Source organism: Knufia obscura (assembly GCF_036327395.1).
Source record: "Knufia obscura strain CCFEE 5817 isolate CBS 148926 chromosome Unknown scaffold_4, whole genome shotgun sequence".
NCBI lineage: Eukaryota > Fungi > Ascomycota > Eurotiomycetes > Chaetothyriales > Trichomeriaceae > Knufia > Knufia obscura.
This window is the reverse complement of record NW_027042690.1, coordinates 1,836,104-1,855,250: the sequence shown is the minus strand read 5'-3', so window position 1 is coordinate 1,855,250 and position 19,147 is coordinate 1,836,104. Positions and strand designations below refer to the sequence as shown.

Sequence of the window (19,147 nt, the reverse complement as noted above, 5' to 3'; positions counted from 1 at the left end):
TCAGAGACGCGCACTCCAGATTCCTCCATCGTGCAGGAGGCTGCCACTGTCAGTGTCTGTTACTCAGGAAGGTGCCGTCGAGTTTTACGGCACGGCAGTAGCAGGATCCCTCGTCGGATGCATAGCCGCAGTTGCCCGTCGCCGACTCAACAGGTACGTGCTTAAGCGGAGTACCGTAGCTGCTTTCCCCCTGGTTTCTCTTCATCTTCTTGCGGAAGGTGCTTTTTTGCTTACCCGAAACCTGTCAAAACACGAAAGTTTGAAAGGAGTAGTCGCCAGCCCGTTTCAACCTGAAATACGAATATTGAGTGACTACCTGCTGTAAGGTAGCCAGCAGCTCTATCAAGTATTCTTGCCTCGACTTGGTATTCCGCCGCGCTCTCTCTCTTTTTATGGTCATCAGCAGAATGCTCTGCATGGATGATAATAGATTCGGATCGGGTCTTCGAGAGCATCTCTGCATATGTGCGTGCAAATTGGCATTTTAGTGATTGCTCCTGCTGAATGCAGCGTGTTTACGCTGTGTTTGATCGAACTCGACCGCAGCAGGGATTCTCAGCAGGCAAAGAATTGACAATTGCTACAGTAGGTATGTCCTGCAGCATCACCGTCTTGAATTTGATCATTCATTCATTGTAGTATTGTGTTCAATCTCTATTGCTATCCTCCCAATACATGCATCAATATGCCCGGTTCAAGCACAATTAACCACCAAGCAGTACTGTACATGAAATCCGTGAGCATATTGCCGTACACAAAGCCCATAAAGCTATACTGTACACTTATCACCATGTTATACAATCTGTGTCTCTTCACGCCACCGCTCTTGCTACTCTGTAATGATTCGTGGCTTCCCCTCTTACATCGCTGCGAAGCCAAAGTTGACCACGGCAGCGACCAGCATCAACACTACCATCTTGTTCTTGAACAGTTCTTCGTAAGCCTTGGACCCACTGTTCCCTTGTTCGATGCCGGTGGACGTAGTAACTGTGCTAGTCTCGGATGCAGCTGTGCTCGTAGCGTCTCCGAAGGTCGCAGTCGTGGTTGCTGTGCCAGTCAACGCACCGGTTGAGCCATCAACAGTCGTGACGGAGAAGGATGTGACAGTTGGCACAGGAGATGTAATGTTGTTGCTGAGAGTCGCAGGTACGACATCTGTGGCGGTGGCATTTGAGATTGTAGTGAAAGAGTTCGTAGCTGTAATCTCTGGCGGAGGACCATGGGTGCCGCTGACGCTGTCTGTGGATACAACGGGAGTTGGAGACGTGTTTCCTGGTCCGCCTGGAATTGTGGTCGTGAACATTTGAGTTGTGCCTGCGATGAAGCTGTAGGAGAAGGAGGATGGGTTGACGCTGGAGGCCATGACTGTGGCAACTGGGAGGGTGTAAGTGATTGACAGTTTACTGCTGGTGTATACGCTCTGGTTGAACAAGGTTTGCGATTTGGGGTGATCACTACTCCAAGCTGCGAGAAGTGTTGTCACTGGGAATGGATAACCGAGGACGACTGATTGTTGGCAGATTGAATCAACGCAGGCAGATGGAGAGATCGCCGAAACCTGTGGACGCGTGTCAGTATTTGGGAGGGAAGGCGCGATGAAAGCTCAAGCACTGCAAGAGCGCCCCTGCTGTTGACGAAATACTTACTTGCGGGGGAATTGCCCGGTGAACTGTCGGTGAAATAGTGGAAGTTACGATTGGGACAGTGATCGAGGTCGTAAGTGCCGTGATCACTGAGTGTGCGCTTGGAGTAGGCTTTTTGTAACCAGTAGTGATCGTAGTTGTAACAGTATCAACTGAAGTGCTCGTAACCAAGTCAGGTACTCGAGCGTCTAGTCTCTGGATGAAGGTGTGCGGCAGATCATAGACCGCAATCGACTTTTCAGGTAAGCCAATGGTGTGACTCTGCAATTGGGTCACTCAATGGAAACAGCAGCATTGTAACGCCGATGGACTCTACCTCAGTGTCATCGGAGTACCCAGGCATAATTTGGGTTGCAATACCAGTAGTCGTGAGGAGCATGAAATTCATCGCCTTGAAGAGTTGCATCTTGAAGTATCTAGTCCTCTTGCTTGAAGCTGTAGAGATAGAATCGCACTGTGTAATAGATGTAGATTGGATGGTCTGAAGATGGTTCGTATTATCCAAGACAAGTTGTAGAAACTTTAGAAGCTTGAGGTGTCCTTGTTGTTTGTTTTGATTTCGAGGTGTCGTTATCGTGGTCTGCTGCTTTACAAAGTGACAGCCAGGTCTAAGGCTGCGGCTTGCCGAGCCACGTTTCAGTAAGCAAACAGGTAAATAGTGGGGTGATCTCGGGTGAGAAGCGATTAGCATACGGCTTTTCGAGCTCGGCCACGGCTGTAGTGATGAAGGATAAGTCGTGGCTCCTGCGATCAGCTTCGAAATTTCGAATGCGGTAGGCTTACAATGATCGTGACCGAGACATTCATGCCTTCTCAAGTGCAGCATAGCCTCCCACAATATCCCCGATGAAGATGTTGTCCCACTGTCGACCATCGGTACCCTGTGTGATATCTTGATCCGCTTCAGAACGCCTGCTTTGCTGCTGTGCCCTCCAATCCAACAGCTTCTTCGCGGCCACCTGCGAGTCGTTGCCCTGCTGACACACAAATATCATAGCATCATGCTCGCCGTCGTCAAGGCGTTTCGCCACATCGTCAATTCCATTTGGCCGTAATATCCTTGAGATAGGGATGTTGACACCCACCTCCACCTTCGGACCCATCTCGACTTCGTGTAGCTCTCTCGTGTCAACAACAAGAACATTGCGCCATTTATGTCGTTGCTTCTCTCTGTCTACCTCCGGCGTCCTACCTTTGCTGCCCATAACGGAAAGAAACTCCGCAGCATCGACACGCTGCTCCTTGTCTAACAACCTGACATCCTCGACCACACCACAAAACGTAACATAGTCCATATGACCATCAATGATGCCCCCTCTCGATACCTTCTTCAGTCCCTTCGCCTCCACAACCTCATCATCCCCACAAGCAACACAATCCCCCCTCTTGCCTCTGAGCCCAATGCTCCTGAACATCCCCCTCGGATCCACAGACCAAGCATTATACAGCAACATACTCGGCTTACGCACCTCATCCACCCCCTTCACCACAAGCCTCAAAGCCTCGCTCGCCATCAAGGTCCCAATAGCACCCACAACAGGTCCCAGTATCCCAATCTCACCGCATCCTTTCACCATCTCCGGGCTCGGCGGGTTCGGAAAAACACACCTGTAGCACGGTCCCCTCCCTTCGCCCCCTGGCAACAAATAGTTGAGAACAGTGATCTGCCCTTCTAGCCTCTGCGCAGCACCACTGACAAGCACCTTGCCAAGCAGAACACAAAGATCACTGATCAAATACCGCGTAGCTGGATTATCAGTACAGTCCAGCACTATATCATACTGCTCAACCACACGCATGACCTCCTCCGCCTTCTCGCGCGTGCTGAGATCAAGTCTCATCTCATGTCCCACCACTTCCACCTCACCGTTCAATTCTCTGCATCCCCTAATCGCACTCTCCACCTTCGTCATGCCATCCCTCACACTCGACTCGCGATGCACAACCTGCCGATGCAGATTACTAAGCTCAACCGTATCATTATCCATCAGCCCAAGCTTCCCAACGCCCGCGCCAGCAAGATAGAGCGCGGCTGGCGAACCAAGGCCACCGAGACCAATGATGAGGATCTTGGCGGTTGAGATGTGCTGTTGACCGGATAGGGAGATATTAGGGATGAGCATCTGCCTGTTGTATCTGGACGATGCTAGTGCTGGAGCGGGAGTGAGGGTTGATGAAAAGTTAGTAGGATCATGAGTGCTCGTATCGTTGACGCCGTTTGTGTTTTGTGCACGCGTATCTGCGACGTGATTGGCGACGTTCTCGCCATCGCTGTCAGTCTCGTTCATGGCGGCTGTATAGTGCGAGAATTGCTGCGTGTATGTCGACGCATCGAGCCCTGATACATTGTCGGCGAGTCCATCGTTCGAGCTGGAAAGAGACGGCGACATTCTGAGATGATGCTTAGTCAAGTGATAACAGAATTTGGGACATCGATCCTGTGGTGGAGCAGACGTCGTCTGGCAGACCAATCAGCAAGAAGTGGTACCAGATAGCAACTTCAAGCATCTCAAGAAGAAGTGAGCGAGAATACTTGGAGAGTACGTGCATTTCTGCTTGAGTCTATTTAAAATCTGGGTATCAATGTAACGCTTGCTGCCCAACTGTAATCATCCTATGAAAATCCGCCAGGTCCACCAGATCATGCTTCAGCATGAGCATCAGTAGTCTTTGGCTCGATCAATTGCGGAATATCTTCATACTTCGCCTCGCCCTTCAAGATCTTGGAGACCGCAGTGAATAATGGGAATTCATCTTCGAGTCCTTTGCTCTTCAAAAAATTGTTGACCTCCTCTGCAGTCGATACGCCCTGCAGCTTCTGACCGTTCATCTCTCGTTCTTCGATCTCCGCGATCGATTTCCCTTCAACCGCACTCATCTTTGCACATCGATGGTTTCGCCCACCGGAGCAAGTTGTGATCAAATCTGCCACACCTGCTGACTCTTCAGTGAAGGTCTTTGTCTGGATTGTCTTTCCGAAGAATCGCTTGCCAAAGTCGACCATCTCGAGCAGACCGACTCGCATGATAGCAGCCTTTGCATTATCACCCCAGCCTAGACCGTCTACCCAGCCAGCTGCCAGTGCGACGATGTTCTTCAAAGCTCCTCCCAGCGATACTCCTGCAACGTCATCAACCACACGTACATGGAAATATGGTCTGTGGAACAGTGTTTGCATCGTGACATGGTCAATTGCGTGGAACTCGGCTGGAAGCGGCTTCAGCTTGATCTTGGATGGTAGTCCTGATACGTCTTTGTGTTGATCGAGCTTTGACAAATCGACATGGCTCGCGGACGGGGATTGATTTTGTGGTGTCCTTGCAGGAGTCGGCGCTTGCGAATCAACCGGGGGAGGGTCGTACGCGATTGTAGTCTCGCACCACTTCTCTTGAGCCACCTCATTGGCTATGTTTGCACCTGAGAGAGCACCACAGTATATACCTAGCTCTTTTCCTATTGCTTCTGAGAACAGCCTGATTTCTCCTTCTCTGACATCCACACCTTTGATGCACGATATCCCTCGGGCATACGGTAGAATAGATCCTTGTATCTGCTGGCAGAGGTTCTTGATAAACTGATGGGGCAGGTTGAAAACGAGGATGGTCGAATCCTTGACAGCATCCTCGATCGAAGGGTTGGCAATCACATGCTTCGGTAGAGATATGCCTGGCAAGTACTTGGGGTTTTCGTGCTTTTCGTTGATGAGCTCAGTGAGCTTTTTACCATCCAGCTCCTCCTCATACACCCACATCTGCACATCCTTCTCGAAGAGATCTGGGTGTGCTGCTGTGTTTTCAGCAACGACTTTAGCAATGGTTGAACCCCTTCTAGAGTCAGCGTAGTCCTTTTGTGACACGGAGATACTCACCAGTTGCCAGAGCCAACCACTGTCACTTTGTGCTTCTTGAACGGTGCTAAGGAAGCCATGGTTGCTATGTTGCACTGCTTGGGGTATAATGTTGCTTTGGTAGGAATGCTTGGGAACAGCGGCGACAATCGCAAAGTGGGAGACAGACGGGTCAAATATGTAGCACGCGTGACACAGCACAACATGAAGTCACAATGAAATCAGGAACAGATAGGTGGATGCGGAATGCTGTTTCCTCGAAAAAGAAAGTGTTGAGATAGAGAATCTGCAGGTGCAACCAGTACGTCATCTTTGTTTGTGCTAGTGCAAGGTACCGCAGCTTCGGATAATCAAGCATGAACGGGCGAGCGGCTCGATTCGGCATTCATGAACATCGAAGAGAGCTCGACATCAATTCTCCCACACGAGTATTGCTGTCCTCTCCGTGCACATGTGCGTTACAAAATATCCTTGTCGGAGAATCAGAACCGAGTTTGTGGTGAAGTTGACGACATGTGCCTTCATTACCACGGCCCACAGTAGTGGTTCCATTCCCAAGCGAGATCCCTCGGGGCGGATCTGCGAAACGCTAATCTAGTTTACCGAGTGTTGCCGAAGCACATGCAGAAGGCCACGTGCAATGTAATTGTATCCGTAAAGGGCAGCGCGGTTACTATCCGCCTCTGGAAAAGCTGGCATAGGCGGCTTCGGCTGCGTGTCCCTCACACATTGTTCTCTTGTTCCTCACCCATCGTCGACATGTCCCTCACAAATCGTTCACGTGTCCGTCATACTTCGTTGTGTCGTTCCTCACATATCATTGTGATGTCCATTACACTCGTTGTCTTGTCCTAGATCGCACTGGCGCCCCGAGGCACATCCTCCAACCAACTCCACTCAACAGGCACTCGGCCCTCATCAATGTTCGCCAGGTCCTTGAACACAGACCTCGTTACATCGATGTCCTTCGGCTGACATCCCGTGCACCGATCCACGACCGTCAGGTCTATGCTCTTCCCGCCCTTGGTCGCCCGGATCTTCTTCCCACACAGCGGGTTCGCGTTCGGATTCGTGCCGACCTTGACCGCATCGAAGATCACGTGTGAGACTGCAGCGATAGCATCGCCGGCGTTGTTCGTCATCCCGCATGCGCCGAGCGCGGGGTCGTAATACGTGAGGACGCCGGAGTACGGGCCGCCATGATCTCTCGGGAGGAGAAGGTTCGACACGCGCGAGACTGGTAAGCCGGCGGCGAGGCCTATGATAAGCGCCAGGACTGATATCACGGCTACCATGATGAGTATGCGTGTGCGTTTGCGCAATGTTGTCCAACTTCTTCTCAGTCGTGAAATGAGAGTATTGCGATATGCCAATCCATTGCGCGGAGGGAGCGCGGTCTTTTTATATTCCCTTGCATCATGAGCATATTCTTCGTGCGTCTCCACTGACACATTTTTCGAGGGAGCGTGAGTTGGTGCTGGCACCGGTACCGCGACTGGTTTGCGCTTGATTTGAGCTGGTTTCTCGTCCGGACTCAGGGTAGGGAACTGTTGTGGGTGGTACCCCTGTGCTACTGGCTTTTCCATGTTGCGAGACTAGCAAAAGACTTTGCAGTCATAGCAGCCGTTCACGAACTAATTGGTTAGCACATCACTGATCAGAAAGAGTGGACGCGACTGCTGAATAGAGCATCGCAAAGTGATAATGGACAGGGAGCAGACAGGAAGATCCCCCAGATTCCGGCTGGCATGCGAATCGTTCAAGTTGGCTGTTTGTAGTTGGCGCTAGCGACCAAAGCAGCATAGTGTATTCGGCTTCTCCGCTGCGCCAAGTTGTCCCCGGTTCCACATTCAGGCATCAACGAACCGGCGCTTGCTTTGCAAATTCATGCTCAACGCAACCGATAACGTACTCGAAGACGTGATGGATCGAACTCGGGCTGTTGTTTCAACCCAGCCAGCCCTCATGAAACTGCCTCACTCCTCTCTACGTCCAGCACGCAAGCATAGTCATCGATTGCCTGTATTTCCGACTTTGCAGAATGCAATCGAACTTGCACGCCCGTGCCGCTTCTGTTCTCGATGGTGTGACGGAACTTCATGGGCGTGTCAGCCGACTCCATGTTCTCGATTGTGTCGAACTCCTGCAGCAGTCGAACGAGTACATACATCGCCTCGGTACGTGCAAATTGCTCTGGCCACCAAATCAGCATGCGGTTGTAAGGTCTTGGGTAGTACTCACGGCCAAGACATTGCCTTATGCCACTACCAAAGGGTATGAAATCCCATCCATGTTGTCTGCCTTTCCAGCGCTCGGGCTTGAATTCATCGTGATCGGCGCCCCATAGATCCTCACTGTGCTGCATGGAATACGTCGGGATCAAGATCTGCTGACCCTTTGGCACGAAAACTGGACTTTGACCATCTGGTCCGCCGCCTCGCGGCAGAGTTGTATCTCGCACAGCCGCTCGCTCGTTCATGGGGATAATGCCCACTATTCGTATGGTCTCGCTGATGATATTGTGCATGTACTTCAACTGATGAAGTTGAGTGAAACTGATGCCTTCTGAACCGGGTTCTGGAAAAGCAGCCATCACTTCTTCACGCAGTCTGCTAATCACGTCTTGATGACGAACGAGGAAGTAGACCAGCCAACCCATCAACGCTGCCGTCGTATCTCATGATGCATGCAGCACATTCAGAGTTTCGTTTCTGAGCTCCAATGGATTTCTCGTCTCCTTCACTAGCTCATTTAGCAGCACAAACCGACCTTGCATAGTATCTGATGTCTGAACTCGCTTCTCTTCGTCGTTCTCGAGCAGTGCCTTTCGCACGAAGTAGTCCACGAATTTCCATATCTCTTTGCGATGCTGGTCGAATCCATGAGATCGCAACAGCCAATTGTACTTGGCGAGTGCACCCTGGCGGTCGAGGTAACCCTTGACTTTGTCGAGATGATGGCCAAAGTTTGCGATGTCTGGTCCGTCCTTGTCCCAGCTCAGTGGCAGTCGGGCTCTGGCCTCGGGATCTTGACTGAAGACAGACTGTCCGTAGAGGAATTCTGTACCGGTGTCGAGGGTGAAACTTTGAAACAGAGGTTGGAGGTCGATCTGATCAGTCCATCCTTCATTATCGACTTTCAGCTTCTTCAGCAGAGACTGGAAATGCTTCTCAAACATTGGTAGGTTCGCGACATTGCCTCTCGCAAATTGAGGACGAATCAATGCTCGGGAGTGCTTCCACTCCTTGCCTCTCGCTGTCATGACGCCGAGCCCAAAGACACTTTTGGATGTGCCCTCGCGGTGGGAGCCAATATCGAAGTCTGCACCTTGCGTGTTGAAGATCGCTTTGGCATTTTCGGTGTCGCGGGTGATGAGTAGCTCGTAGTCAAATATTCGTGCTCGCACAGTATGGACGTGCTTTCCGACTTCGTCCAGGGAATTGTGCATCCATTGAGGCCCATAGCCCGCTTTTGTTGCTCGGATACTTTGTCGCAGTGTGCCCAGTCCGAAGAAGCCATCACTGGGCACAGAAGCAGCGGGAAGACAGCCTCTTCTCTTCGCTTCTCGTACATGACGAAGTTTTCGCTCGCATATCCACAAGAAATAGTATGTAACAAGCACGATAAGAGCAACGAGGATGTACATCATGTTAGTAAGATGAAAACTGATTGATGTTTTCACGCCCCAAGCCAAATATTTTAAGAGGGAAGGAAGACGAGAGGAGGATGAGGCTCATCAAATCGACGGTTCCTGAGCTGCATCGTATTTGATGAGTGGTCATCTTGAAGACCTACCTTGCTTTTGAAAGCCTCCATGCGATGGATGGATCACCGACTGCACGTTTTGACGTGCTCCTATCCCTGACAGGGCGTCCACAACCAGCCCCGGAACCAGCATGGCCAGCCCGGAGCGGGATGTCGTGATGAAAGCTCAAGTACGCTGCGAAGTGTAGTTGTAAGAAATTGAAGAACCCCTTGCAGCGAATTGAAGAAAGTGAAGCTTCTCGCCCCACTCGAACCCTCGGACCGACCTTTACCGCGGGTCATTAGTGCACCGACTGCTAAAATCAAAATTTAGCGTGGTTTGCGTCTCTCTGCCTTGTAGGCAGCGCGTACTTTAGCTTATTTAATCCTCACTCGCCTCTGTATATAATAGTTAGAAGTACTTAGATACAGGCCTAAATAGATATATATAGCCCTGACGTCGTATCTAAGAATTCTCGGTGTCGTAGAGTTATCGCTAGGTAGAAGCAGTAAGATTCTACGGCGAAGTAGAGAGGACTAGAAGTATACGGAACCGTACACTTTTTTCTTTAAATACCTCGCTCTCGTTCCTTAACAGCGACGAGTTACAGAATGATAATACTACTAACTCGTAGTACGGAGTACAGGAGTAGAATAACGACTACTAAGTACTAATAAGTAGGTATTCTTATAGTACGGCTGCGAAGAACATTATACTCAGAAGCTGTAGAAGACCGAAACCACGCTAAATTTTGATTTTGGCAGTTGGTGCACTAATGACCCGCGGTAGACCTTGGGCCCACCCAATTTCGCTTGGCACTCCCATATCAGAGTTCCAAGCACACGATATCGATGCATGACCGCACGAAGCGTATGCATGGTAGTCCGAGAAGGAATGTATAGAACGCGTAATCAAGAGCATGGTACAAGTTGTATTGTGAACTACATGAAAGGTATTCTGGTATGAGAAGTAAAACTACACGTAGTGCTTGGCAGAATCAGCCACGAGGTACGGGATTAGCTCAAACTGAGTGCTTTACGATTTCAGTGGTCTGACGATCAGATTCACACCGTCCCTTGGCCTCAATACCAAGCGCCACATCTTAAGTTCTTCAGGATCTGGAAATGTTGCATCAAGCTCGAAGGTGAATTTACTCAACAATGAGCATAGCAAGGCCTTCATTTCCACTTCTGCGAATTTCCTACCAATGCATCCTCGTGGTCCTAGAACAGTTAGTGGGTCACATAGACAGGATTCGGAGTACTCACCTTGCAAGAATGTCATGAAGGCATTCGTAGTATACGTTGGAGGTAGTTTCCGCCACCTGTCGGGATCAAATTGGTTTGCTGTTGCTCCCCAGTAGCTCTCCAACCTGTTGATAGCATTTGCCATGAGGTAAACCGTTGTACCGGCCGGTATGTAGTAGCCGGCCATGTAGTCATCCTCACGAGCCTGTCGCACTGTCATCGGGATTGAAGGAATGAATCGTAGCGCTTCCTTGCAAACGTGCTCCACGTAGGGCAGAAGGTCGACGTCTGCTTTAGTCACTTCATCGCCATCAAACCTCTTCGCATCGTCGAACAAGAAAGGCATGTACTCTTTGATTTCCTGCCTTAGTCGATGCTGCACAGCAGGGTGCTTGGAGAGTAGCATCAAGGTCCAGGCGACGGAAGTGGCAGTGGTATCATGACCAGCTCCCAAGAAGGTCATGACTTGGTCGCGCATCGCCTCTATTGTGAGGCTATCCTCCGCAGATGCAGTCATATTGTCTTTAACGATAAGGCCGATTATGTCTTTAGTCTTCGAGTCCTTCTTTTCAGCTGCCTCAACTTGTTTCTGGTGGATTATGGTAGTTGCTCTTGTGAGTATGGTATCCCTCGCGAAGGCAATATCCCTATTCGTCTTTGACGGAACCAATCGAACTAGTTGGGTGAAGGCAGCAAGGCTGTTGATGATTCGAGCTTGCAAGCTGAAATCGAAACATGCTTTGTAGGCTTGCCTCAGCAATGTTTCTGGATTGTCCAAGGAGTTGATTTCTGTACCGAGGCCGGCCTTGCCGATAATATCCAGTGTTGCCCGATTGAGCCACTCGAGTACCTCAAACGATTTGGTCTCATGTGACGCTCGCTTCATTTCGACCTCCCATAGGTTCGCCATGTGTAGAGCTTTCTCCCAAAACACAGGCATAAGTGACCTGATCGACGAGATACTAAATGCTGGTGTGAGAGCCTTGCGCTGCTGAACGTGAACATGCCCTTCGGCCAAAAGCACGCCGTCGCCGAGTACAGGTCGCATCCAGGCTCTAGCACGAGCTGGCTTTGGGTAGTTGTAAGGGTTCTTGACGGTCATCTGCTTGATCGCCTCGTCGTCTGCAATTGACAGTCTCTCGGCGCCAAATGGGAAGAAGTATCTGACGACCCCTCCATAGTTGGCATGCCATTCTCTTGCAGGGATGCCACACTCGCTTGTGATGATGGCGAAGAAACGACCCCAAAGAGGGCAGCCAGGAACCGTAGGTATGTGCCGTAGTTGTGAAACGTAGAAAGGATAGACGTAGCTTGTGTAGAGGGTGTATGCAGCAAGACCAACGCCCAGAGATGAGGAGAGAACTGTGTAGGGTGCAGAGTCAAAGATTTTGGCAACTAACAGCCCGGTTGCGGCTGCTGCGCACAGTAATGGCACGAAAGGAACTTGGTAACGCATCCTAGAAAGCGCCTAGCCGGGATGGAATGAGATGTTGCACCTGATCAGGCAGATGTCTACAGAGTCAGCAAGCAGTGATGTATCCAACGATGGGAACCCGAAGGTTTTGAGCAAGCAGTTGACGTCGCGAATCTTGCCCATGGCATATTTGACCTACAAGGAGCTGTCGAAGTTTGATTGGCTTGGCCACGGTCGAGTATTGAGTACGTATCAGACATCTTAGCCTCACGTATACGCTCACCACGACGGAAGGGGCTTGTTCAGCGTGTAGATCCCGACTGGGTAAGCAAGGCGCATTACAGAAGGTAGAAGAGTTTCAGGTAGCAAATGCAAGGATAGAAATCACCACTGCCAAGGCGACGCGCTTTGCTCAGGAAAAGGCAGGTATCCCGAGCGCGTCACCCTCTCCTCCACACCTTCTTTCTGAATCTCCCATCACCCCCTTCTTCTACAACGAGTACTCTCGTCACATTACGGACGATTGATAATGCCGATCATTTTTGCCCTTGCTCAGCAGATTCAGCTGACGGCTGTTGCGCCATGGTAGATGGCTTGACGATTCTGAGCGATCAGTTGACATGCTCGTCTTTCCACGATCGACCTCACAAAATCATCTGAAGAATCAATCAAACTGCTAAGACGGGTTCGATGGATCTTGAGATTGGTGCCTCAGTCTATCGAGGAAAGGGTTCTAGGTAAGCTTGTCCAACAGATACTTCATGAAGGACATGGCTGCAGAAGCTGGATCGTTCTTCAACCATTGCACGTTCGTTACTTACCATTGCTTTGCTACCGCCCAATATCTCTTTTAGTTCTTGTTCATTCATCAAAATCTGTCCTACGAAACAGCGGACAACATGGAGTATCTCAATACAACACTCCTTACTATCACTGCCTCCGCCAGCATACCATACTTTCCACCTTACTCAGATCACAAAGAAGCAGCTATCATAACTCCGATCACGCGCAAAGTGGACCCATGGTCTATCTTCAATTTCTACTGGAAGTCAGCATTCGGATATGGTGCAGATGAGTTCGAGTTCGTGCCTGGCACCATGCCGATGTCTACCTTGAAAGAGGCAGGGAGCTGGATTGCTCTGTACTATGTCATCATCTTCGGCGGCAGGGAACTCATGCGGAAACGGTCCCCCTTCAACCTGAATACTGCATTTATCATACATAATTGGTATCTGACAGTCGTCTCTGGCGCACTCCTCGGCCTCTTCATCTAGCAACTCGTTCCCAGCCTGTGGAAGAACGGTCTTTATGATAATATATGCGGTCAGAGTGGATGGACGAAACAACTAGTCGTCCTCTACTACCTCAACTATCTCACCAAATATCTGGAACTACTGGATACGGTCTTTCTAGTGCTGAAGAAAAAGCCACTTACATTTCTGCATACTTATCACCACGGAGCAACTGCCCTTCTGTGCTACACTCAACTGGTCGGCGAAACATCCGTTTCTTGGGTTCCAATCACACTGAATCTGACTGTCCACGTGGTTATGTATTGGTACTATTGCCAATCTGCCCGTGGCATCCGTGTCTGGTGGAAACAATACATTACAATGCTTCAGATCACTCAGTTTGTTCTTGATCTTGGTATGTACCGCCATCGCGCTGGAAATCCTCCACTAACGGGTTCATGTTGCAGGATTCATTTACTTTGCCTGCTGGAACTACTACACGAGCACATATGCACCGTCCTTGCCTCACTACGGCACTTGTGGAGACCCAAAGCAGGAGTTTGCTGCTTTCACTGGCTGTGCGATCATCTCGTCCTATCTAGTCCTGTTCATTATGTTCTATTTCTCGACGTACAAGCGACCTTCCACCAAGAAGATGCTGCGACGAGCATCAAGGGCGGAAGTGCCAACATTGGAGGTTACAGCAGGGAGGATACGTTCTGCAAGCGTCAGCTTGGCGGAGAAACTTACCGTGGAGAAGTGCAATGTTCCAAACTGATGCACCGGAGCAACTACGCAGGGGAGATGCCTTGTTATGGCCGGTGTCGTGGCGTCAGGAAACACATATGTAGCACAGCATATTTAGTGGCACTTTCTCGTCTTATACAAGGTTAGATAGACGGTATTGTAATGGATTTTGGTACCTCTCATCACGTCGATCTAGATTGTGAACGTGCAGTTTTCCGTATTCTGAAGTAGTCTGCAGCGCGTCTATTTGGAGGCCAGAATGCACCTATCTTTATGACCAAAGCACAATTCTAAGCAGGAATTCGACCAGTAGAAGATGAATAGCCGCTTGGCGTGTAGGAGAGGAAGCTTAACGGAAAATGTATCCGAAACACGCTAGACAGCTAGCGCGTTATGTCGTCTTGAGCCACGACTCGGTCGCGGCTGCTTCAACAAGCTATCGTCCCCATCCACCTGTTCGCAGTCGGATGCTCCGGCGTATGCTCAGAGTGCTTGACGACGTACTCCGGGTGAGAGCGCCGAAAACTCTGCTCAGTAACATCCGGTATCGTAATATGGCTCTTAAGGCCCACAGAACCCCTTGCTTGATTCACCCCGGCCATGGCTGAAAATTATCATCTGGTGGCACTAGGGAGTCATATCACAGAAAGGCAAGGGAGTGGCATGTCTCAGCTGGCTTTCTATAGAAGGTCCAGCGCGTCAACTCGACTACCTGCCAGCCGAGCCACGTGTGATTTGGTTGAATAGTCGGCCAAGCCTCCTGTTCATCAACGATTTTAAAGCTCGATGTTAACCGGTCAGGTCCTGTTGCTGCACCTTCGAAGCGCATATACCAGCACTCCGACAGCTAGCTCGCGTGGTTCGCTCCTCGACGACCATACAATGTCTTCTTCAATGATAGAGTATCAGGGCTACTCGAGTAGAGTGAGCGACATTGGCCTATGGTCGAAAGCATACGACGAGATCTCAGCTTTATTCACACTTTCAGTCCTCTACAAAATACTCCTCCTGGTACTCGTCGCGGCAAATCTGAAGAACTTTCCTCTCGTGTACCATCTACGAATTCTCAATGGCATCCGATTTGTGCTCCGATCTCAACGACCCTCAGTCACGCTCATGCCGGAGCATCTTTTTCAGCCACTGATCACGTCGTCCAAAGCGACTCTATTAGAGACCGATGTTTTCGGGCACAAGAGCAACAGCACATACTTCTCGGACGTGGATATTGCCAGAACTCATTTCGTCACCACAGTATTTGGAGAAGCAATTGAATCCTTCCGCGGCAGCACTACCATGAATGGTCTTAGCGGCAAGCCTCGAAGTTCCTTTACTATGCCGCTTGGTGCTGTGAGCTGCCGCTTCAGAAAGGAGATCAAGCCATACGAGACGTACGATATGTGGACAAGAATTCTGTCTTGGGATGAGAAATGGTTCTACTTGGTCACACACTTTGTCAAACGGAGCGCAGGCATCAAGCCAGAGGAACATACGCTATATCCGAAGCAAAATACTACACGGCAGTCCCGCCGATTTTCGAGAACTACCACTGATGTTGACAGCTCTGCAGTTTGCGCCTCAGCATTGAGCAAAGTTGTCTTTAAAGATGGTAGGAAGACCATACCACCCCATATTATGCTCGAGCTTGCTGGATTGCTGCCCTCGATGAAACAACCAATTGTTATCAACGAAAATCGTGTCGAGATTGCCCCCCAGGCCGCCAACGTGCCGCATGTAAAAGCAAGCTACCGACGTATTCGAAATATCAGACTCTGACAGCGGCTACGATTCTCCACGAAGAGCTAGTATGCATAGTGCAGAACTGCTTACGTGGGCTACTATCGAGGCAGAGCGAAAAAGAGGAATGCGAATGGCAAAAACTTTGGCCCGGCAAACCGAGCTCAATGACGAATTCAGGTCAGAGAAGGCTCTAGGCAGGCACTATGACGGCCATGGTATCGAAGGCGTAGTAGCTACACTTGCTCAGCTCGGCAGATTGAGCAATTACCAGCTTTTGTGAGCTCGCTCAAAACTGCTGACAGATCTCGGCAACGTGCAGTTTGTGACGTGTAGAGCAAGGGAAGCAAGGGTTTGTGCAGGGGGGTCGATCCGCACAGATGGGGAAGGGTAATCTAGAGCCGCGTCAATCACAATACCTTTGTGTATCTGCTGTCTTGGAATGCTTGATCTATCATGGTTCACCTCCATGCATGATACTGTCGGTTTCAGTTCTCCTCGATGGCAGATCAAATCTCCTTGATGTCCCTGTCGTGTCATCCTTCCCCACTGTGTTCCTGGTCGAAATGCTGCTGGTTGGACAAAAGATGGCTTCTGCAGCAATTAGGTCGAGCATCTATCTGCAAGCCATCCTTGCTATTTCGACTGACCAACACTTTGTCGATGTCGCCTTGCCAGTTGACCACACACCATCACTGCCAGCTTTAAGGTGACAGACACCACCACAGGCCTTCATCTGAGCCACGCGCAGTATGGTGGATCAGGATGCTGCCTCGACAAAGAGCAGGCACAAGTACTCCCTCCGAAGGCTTCTAAGTGTATCTTCGTGCAACCGACAAGAAGCACCACCAAAAGCAGAGGATGTGGACTGTCCGGTTGGGATTCACAACAGTGGCAGCTCCGAGCCACCTACAGCTCCCACAAAGGACCAAGCACCCTCACTGAGACGTTCATATGCCACCCTTCGCAGGAAGTCGAGCTTAACGTTCGCCAAACGAAACCGAAGAACCAAATCAGACGGAACAGACGCCCAAGACGGCACGGAGGTAGACCGGAGCCCGGCGTCAGAGACTCAACATACCAGGTCTACATCCCTCACGTCCTGGTCCGAGAACGAATCGACAATAACAACACTCTCCGTCCTCGTCAAGACACCGCCCATGCCACCTATGCCGCCATGGACTCTCAGACTCCCCGAGGTAGTCGTATCGTCACCGTCCTTCGTCGCAGAAACGCAAGACGAGCTGAGAACACGAGGTGTCTACAGCCCCCGACCCACCTTCGAGTCAACCAGGCTTCGACCATCGATAAATTGTCCACGGCCTTCAATCAGCAGAAGCGTGTCTTTCCGCTCAGCGCTCACCCATTTTGCGTTTCATCCTGGAGTTCGTCCTTTGCTGTATGACGAGGAATTAATTCCTGAACCAGATAATACGCCCAAGCGCGCCCGCGAAGAATATCCAAGTCGATTGCCACTCGCTCTGATCATTCTTGGCATCTGCTTGTCGGTGTTTATCATCTCTCTGGATCGAGGTATCATCACTACCGCGATACCAGCAATCGTCGTGGAATTCGACTCGTACTCGGATATCGGCTGGTATGGCAGTGCATATCTTCTCACAGCATCTGCGTTCCAGCCGTTGTATGGTCGGATCTACACATCCTTCCACGTCAAGTGGTCGTTTCTCGTCGCAGTGGCCATCTTTGAGCTCGGCAGTCTTGTCTGTAGCGTCTCGCCATCATCACGAGCTTTCATCGTCGGTCGGTCAATTCAAGGGCTTGGAAGCGCAGGCATCCTGACAGGTTCGTTCGTGGTCGGCACACACAGCGTCCGTCTTGATAAGCGGCCAGTCCTGTTCGCATTCGTGGGCGTGCTATGTGGCACTGGCAGTCTCTGCGGACCAATGCTTGGTGGTATCTTCAGCGATCTAACAACATGGAGATGGTGCTTCTATATCAACCTGCCCATCGGGGCTATCACATTCGTCAGTGTCTTCCTCTTCTTCAAGCCGTATGAGCCTCGAAACATGCGTCCAGCACTAGTCCGACAGCCGAGCAACTTCTCTTCGATGGGTGAGTCATTTTTTAGACGGTTGAAGGCACTGGACTGGATCGGAAACACGCTCTTCACGGCAGCGTGTACGTTCCTCTTCCTGGCGCTGCAGTGGTCTCAAGAGCGAAGCTCAGATTGGTCGTCGTCTCGGTGCATTGCAGTCATCAGCTTGTCTGGTTTCGCGTTCTTCGCCTTTGCAGTCTGGCTGTGGTATAAGGGCGATGAGGCGCTGATCCCACTCCACATCCTCAGGCAACGGACCGTGGCAGTCTCATGTGCATCTGCACTGTTCATCTATGGTGCTCTCCTGATACACACATACTACCTTCCAATCTGGTTTCAAGCAATCAAGGACAAGAGTGCCATCGGCAGTGGCGTGGGAATGGTACCATATATGATCACGAATGCCTTCTTCAGCTTGGCTGCCGGTATCTTCGTGTCTAGGAATGGTCTGTTTGCTCCACCTGCAATCATTGGCTGTTTGGTCGGTACCATCGGCTCAGGCTTGTTGGCGACGCTACAACCAGACACGTCTACAGCGACCTGGGCTGGCCTTCAAATCTTGGTCTCGGCTGGGCTTGGCATGGCGATTCAGCAGGGTTTCTCAGCTGTGCAAGCCACACTGCCGCTTCATGAAGTGCCGATTGGAACAGCAGCGGTCGTTGCATGCCAAAGCGCTGGCGGAGCGATCTTCGTTAGTGTTGGCAATACATTACTGCAGAACCACCTCTTTGATGCAAATCAAGCAGATCTGATACCAGGAGTGAACATCCGAGCTGTGGTTGAGCTAGGAGCCACCAAGTTCAGAGACTTCGTACCTCCAGAAAGCTTGCCTGCCCTTCTGAAGCTCTACAACGACGCACTACAGGCCGTCTTCATAGCAGCTGTGCCCCTGTGCGCACTCGCCTTGATATGCAGTCTAGGCATGGAGTGGAAAAGTGTTCGCAGCGATGATAGCTCTTCACGATGTCCTTCAGTAGACCCCGAGAACGGACAAAGAAAGCTTGAGTCGCCTGAGTTGGGTAGCGATGCGAGCACATTGGCTCATTTGGCGCCGAGGGCAAGGGAGAGATGGAGTCAGAGGTGGAAGAGGCCGAGAGGAGAGATGCAGATGACGAGGACGACATTGAGTGTTGTGCCGGAGCTGGATATATGTGAGAAGAGTTTGGTTCCGTTTGAGGCTGCTGTTAGAGGTGAGGGATTTCTTGCTGGCGAGATGAAAGAGGTTGAGATTGGAAAGGCTGTTTAGCTCTGGACTTTGCTGATCAAGGAGATTGCTACCTGGCCAAGCACTGCTATTAGCAAACTTCTAGGGTTCTCAGCAATGGCTGCATCACGCATGAGCATGTCATGGGCATGAGCTGAAATGATCAGTGCTTGAAGAACCGTGTCATGACTCCCGACCTCCACTCGGGAAGTACATAGGTGTCGAATGCCGCTAACCATACAGATGACCCAATCTCATGTCACCGGTACCATCAACCA

General features: G+C 50.6%; 10 protein-coding genes across 10 annotated transcripts; 3 read left to right on the top strand and 7 right to left on the bottom strand.

Annotated features, from left to right (window-relative positions):
* Positions 1–859: 859 nt before the first annotated feature.
* PMZ80_004643 (uncharacterized protein) lies at positions 860–1,363 on the bottom strand (the record flags this gene model as incomplete). Its single annotated transcript, XM_064873067.1, has 1 exon — positions 860–1,363. The coding sequence occupies one exon, from the start codon at positions 1,361–1,363 to the stop codon at positions 860–862; it is 504 nt and encodes a 167-aa protein (XP_064731725.1).
* A 1,083-nt stretch (positions 1,364–2,446) lies between these two features.
* Positions 2,447–4,033, bottom strand: GPD1_2 (glycerol-3-phosphate dehydrogenase; the record flags this gene model as incomplete). Its single annotated transcript, XM_064873066.1, has 1 exon — positions 2,447–4,033. One exon carries the CDS (start codon positions 4,031–4,033, stop codon positions 2,447–2,449), a length of 1,587 nt encoding a protein of 528 aa, XP_064731724.1.
* A 251-nt stretch (positions 4,034–4,284) lies between these two features.
* GPD1_1 (glycerol-3-phosphate dehydrogenase) lies at positions 4,285–5,570 on the bottom strand (the record flags this gene model as incomplete). Its single annotated transcript, XM_064873065.1, has 2 exons — positions 4,285–5,467; positions 5,512–5,570. 2 exons carry the CDS (start codon positions 5,568–5,570, stop codon positions 4,285–4,287), a joined length of 1,242 nt encoding a protein of 413 aa, XP_064731723.1.
* A 771-nt stretch (positions 5,571–6,341) lies between these two features.
* Positions 6,342–7,076, bottom strand: PMZ80_004640 (uncharacterized protein; the record flags this gene model as incomplete). Its single annotated transcript, XM_064873064.1, has 1 exon — positions 6,342–7,076. The coding sequence occupies one exon, from the start codon at positions 7,074–7,076 to the stop codon at positions 6,342–6,344; it is 735 nt and encodes a 244-aa protein (XP_064731722.1).
* A 377-nt stretch (positions 7,077–7,453) lies between these two features.
* PMZ80_004639 (uncharacterized protein) lies at positions 7,454–8,149 on the bottom strand (the record flags this gene model as incomplete). The annotated part of the gene is made up of 1 exon (XM_064873063.1): positions 7,454–8,149. One exon carries the CDS (start codon positions 8,147–8,149, stop codon positions 7,454–7,456), a length of 696 nt encoding a protein of 231 aa, XP_064731721.1.
* An 18-nt stretch (positions 8,150–8,167) lies between these two features.
* Positions 8,168–9,139, bottom strand: PMZ80_004638 (uncharacterized protein; the record flags this gene model as incomplete). The annotated part of the gene is made up of 1 exon (XM_064873062.1): positions 8,168–9,139. The coding sequence occupies one exon, from the start codon at positions 9,137–9,139 to the stop codon at positions 8,168–8,170; it is 972 nt and encodes a 323-aa protein (XP_064731720.1).
* Positions 9,140–10,270: 1,131 nt separating this feature from the next.
* Positions 10,271–11,938, bottom strand: PMZ80_004637 (uncharacterized protein; the record flags this gene model as incomplete). Its single annotated transcript, XM_064873061.1, has 2 exons — positions 10,271–10,458; positions 10,504–11,938. The coding sequence occupies 2 exons, from the start codon at positions 11,936–11,938 to the stop codon at positions 10,271–10,273; spliced, it is 1,623 nt and encodes a 540-aa protein (XP_064731719.1).
* Positions 11,939–12,795: 857 nt separating this feature from the next.
* On the top strand, positions 12,796–13,170 carry ELO2_1 (Fatty acyl-CoA elongase/Polyunsaturated fatty acid specific elongation enzyme; the record flags this gene model as incomplete). The annotated part of the gene is made up of 1 exon (XM_064873060.1): positions 12,796–13,170. One exon carries the CDS (start codon positions 12,796–12,798, stop codon positions 13,168–13,170), a length of 375 nt encoding a protein of 124 aa, XP_064731718.1.
* A 1,587-nt stretch (positions 13,171–14,757) lies between these two features.
* Positions 14,758–15,648, top strand: PMZ80_004635 (uncharacterized protein; the record flags this gene model as incomplete). Its single annotated transcript, XM_064873059.1, has 1 exon — positions 14,758–15,648. The coding sequence occupies one exon, from the start codon at positions 14,758–14,760 to the stop codon at positions 15,646–15,648; it is 891 nt and encodes a 296-aa protein (XP_064731717.1).
* A 713-nt stretch (positions 15,649–16,361) lies between these two features.
* On the top strand, positions 16,362–18,911 carry PMZ80_004634 (uncharacterized protein; the record flags this gene model as incomplete). Its single annotated transcript, XM_064873058.1, has 1 exon — positions 16,362–18,911. The coding sequence occupies one exon, from the start codon at positions 16,362–16,364 to the stop codon at positions 18,909–18,911; it is 2,550 nt and encodes an 849-aa protein (XP_064731716.1).
* Between the last annotated feature and the right edge of the window lie 236 nt (positions 18,912–19,147).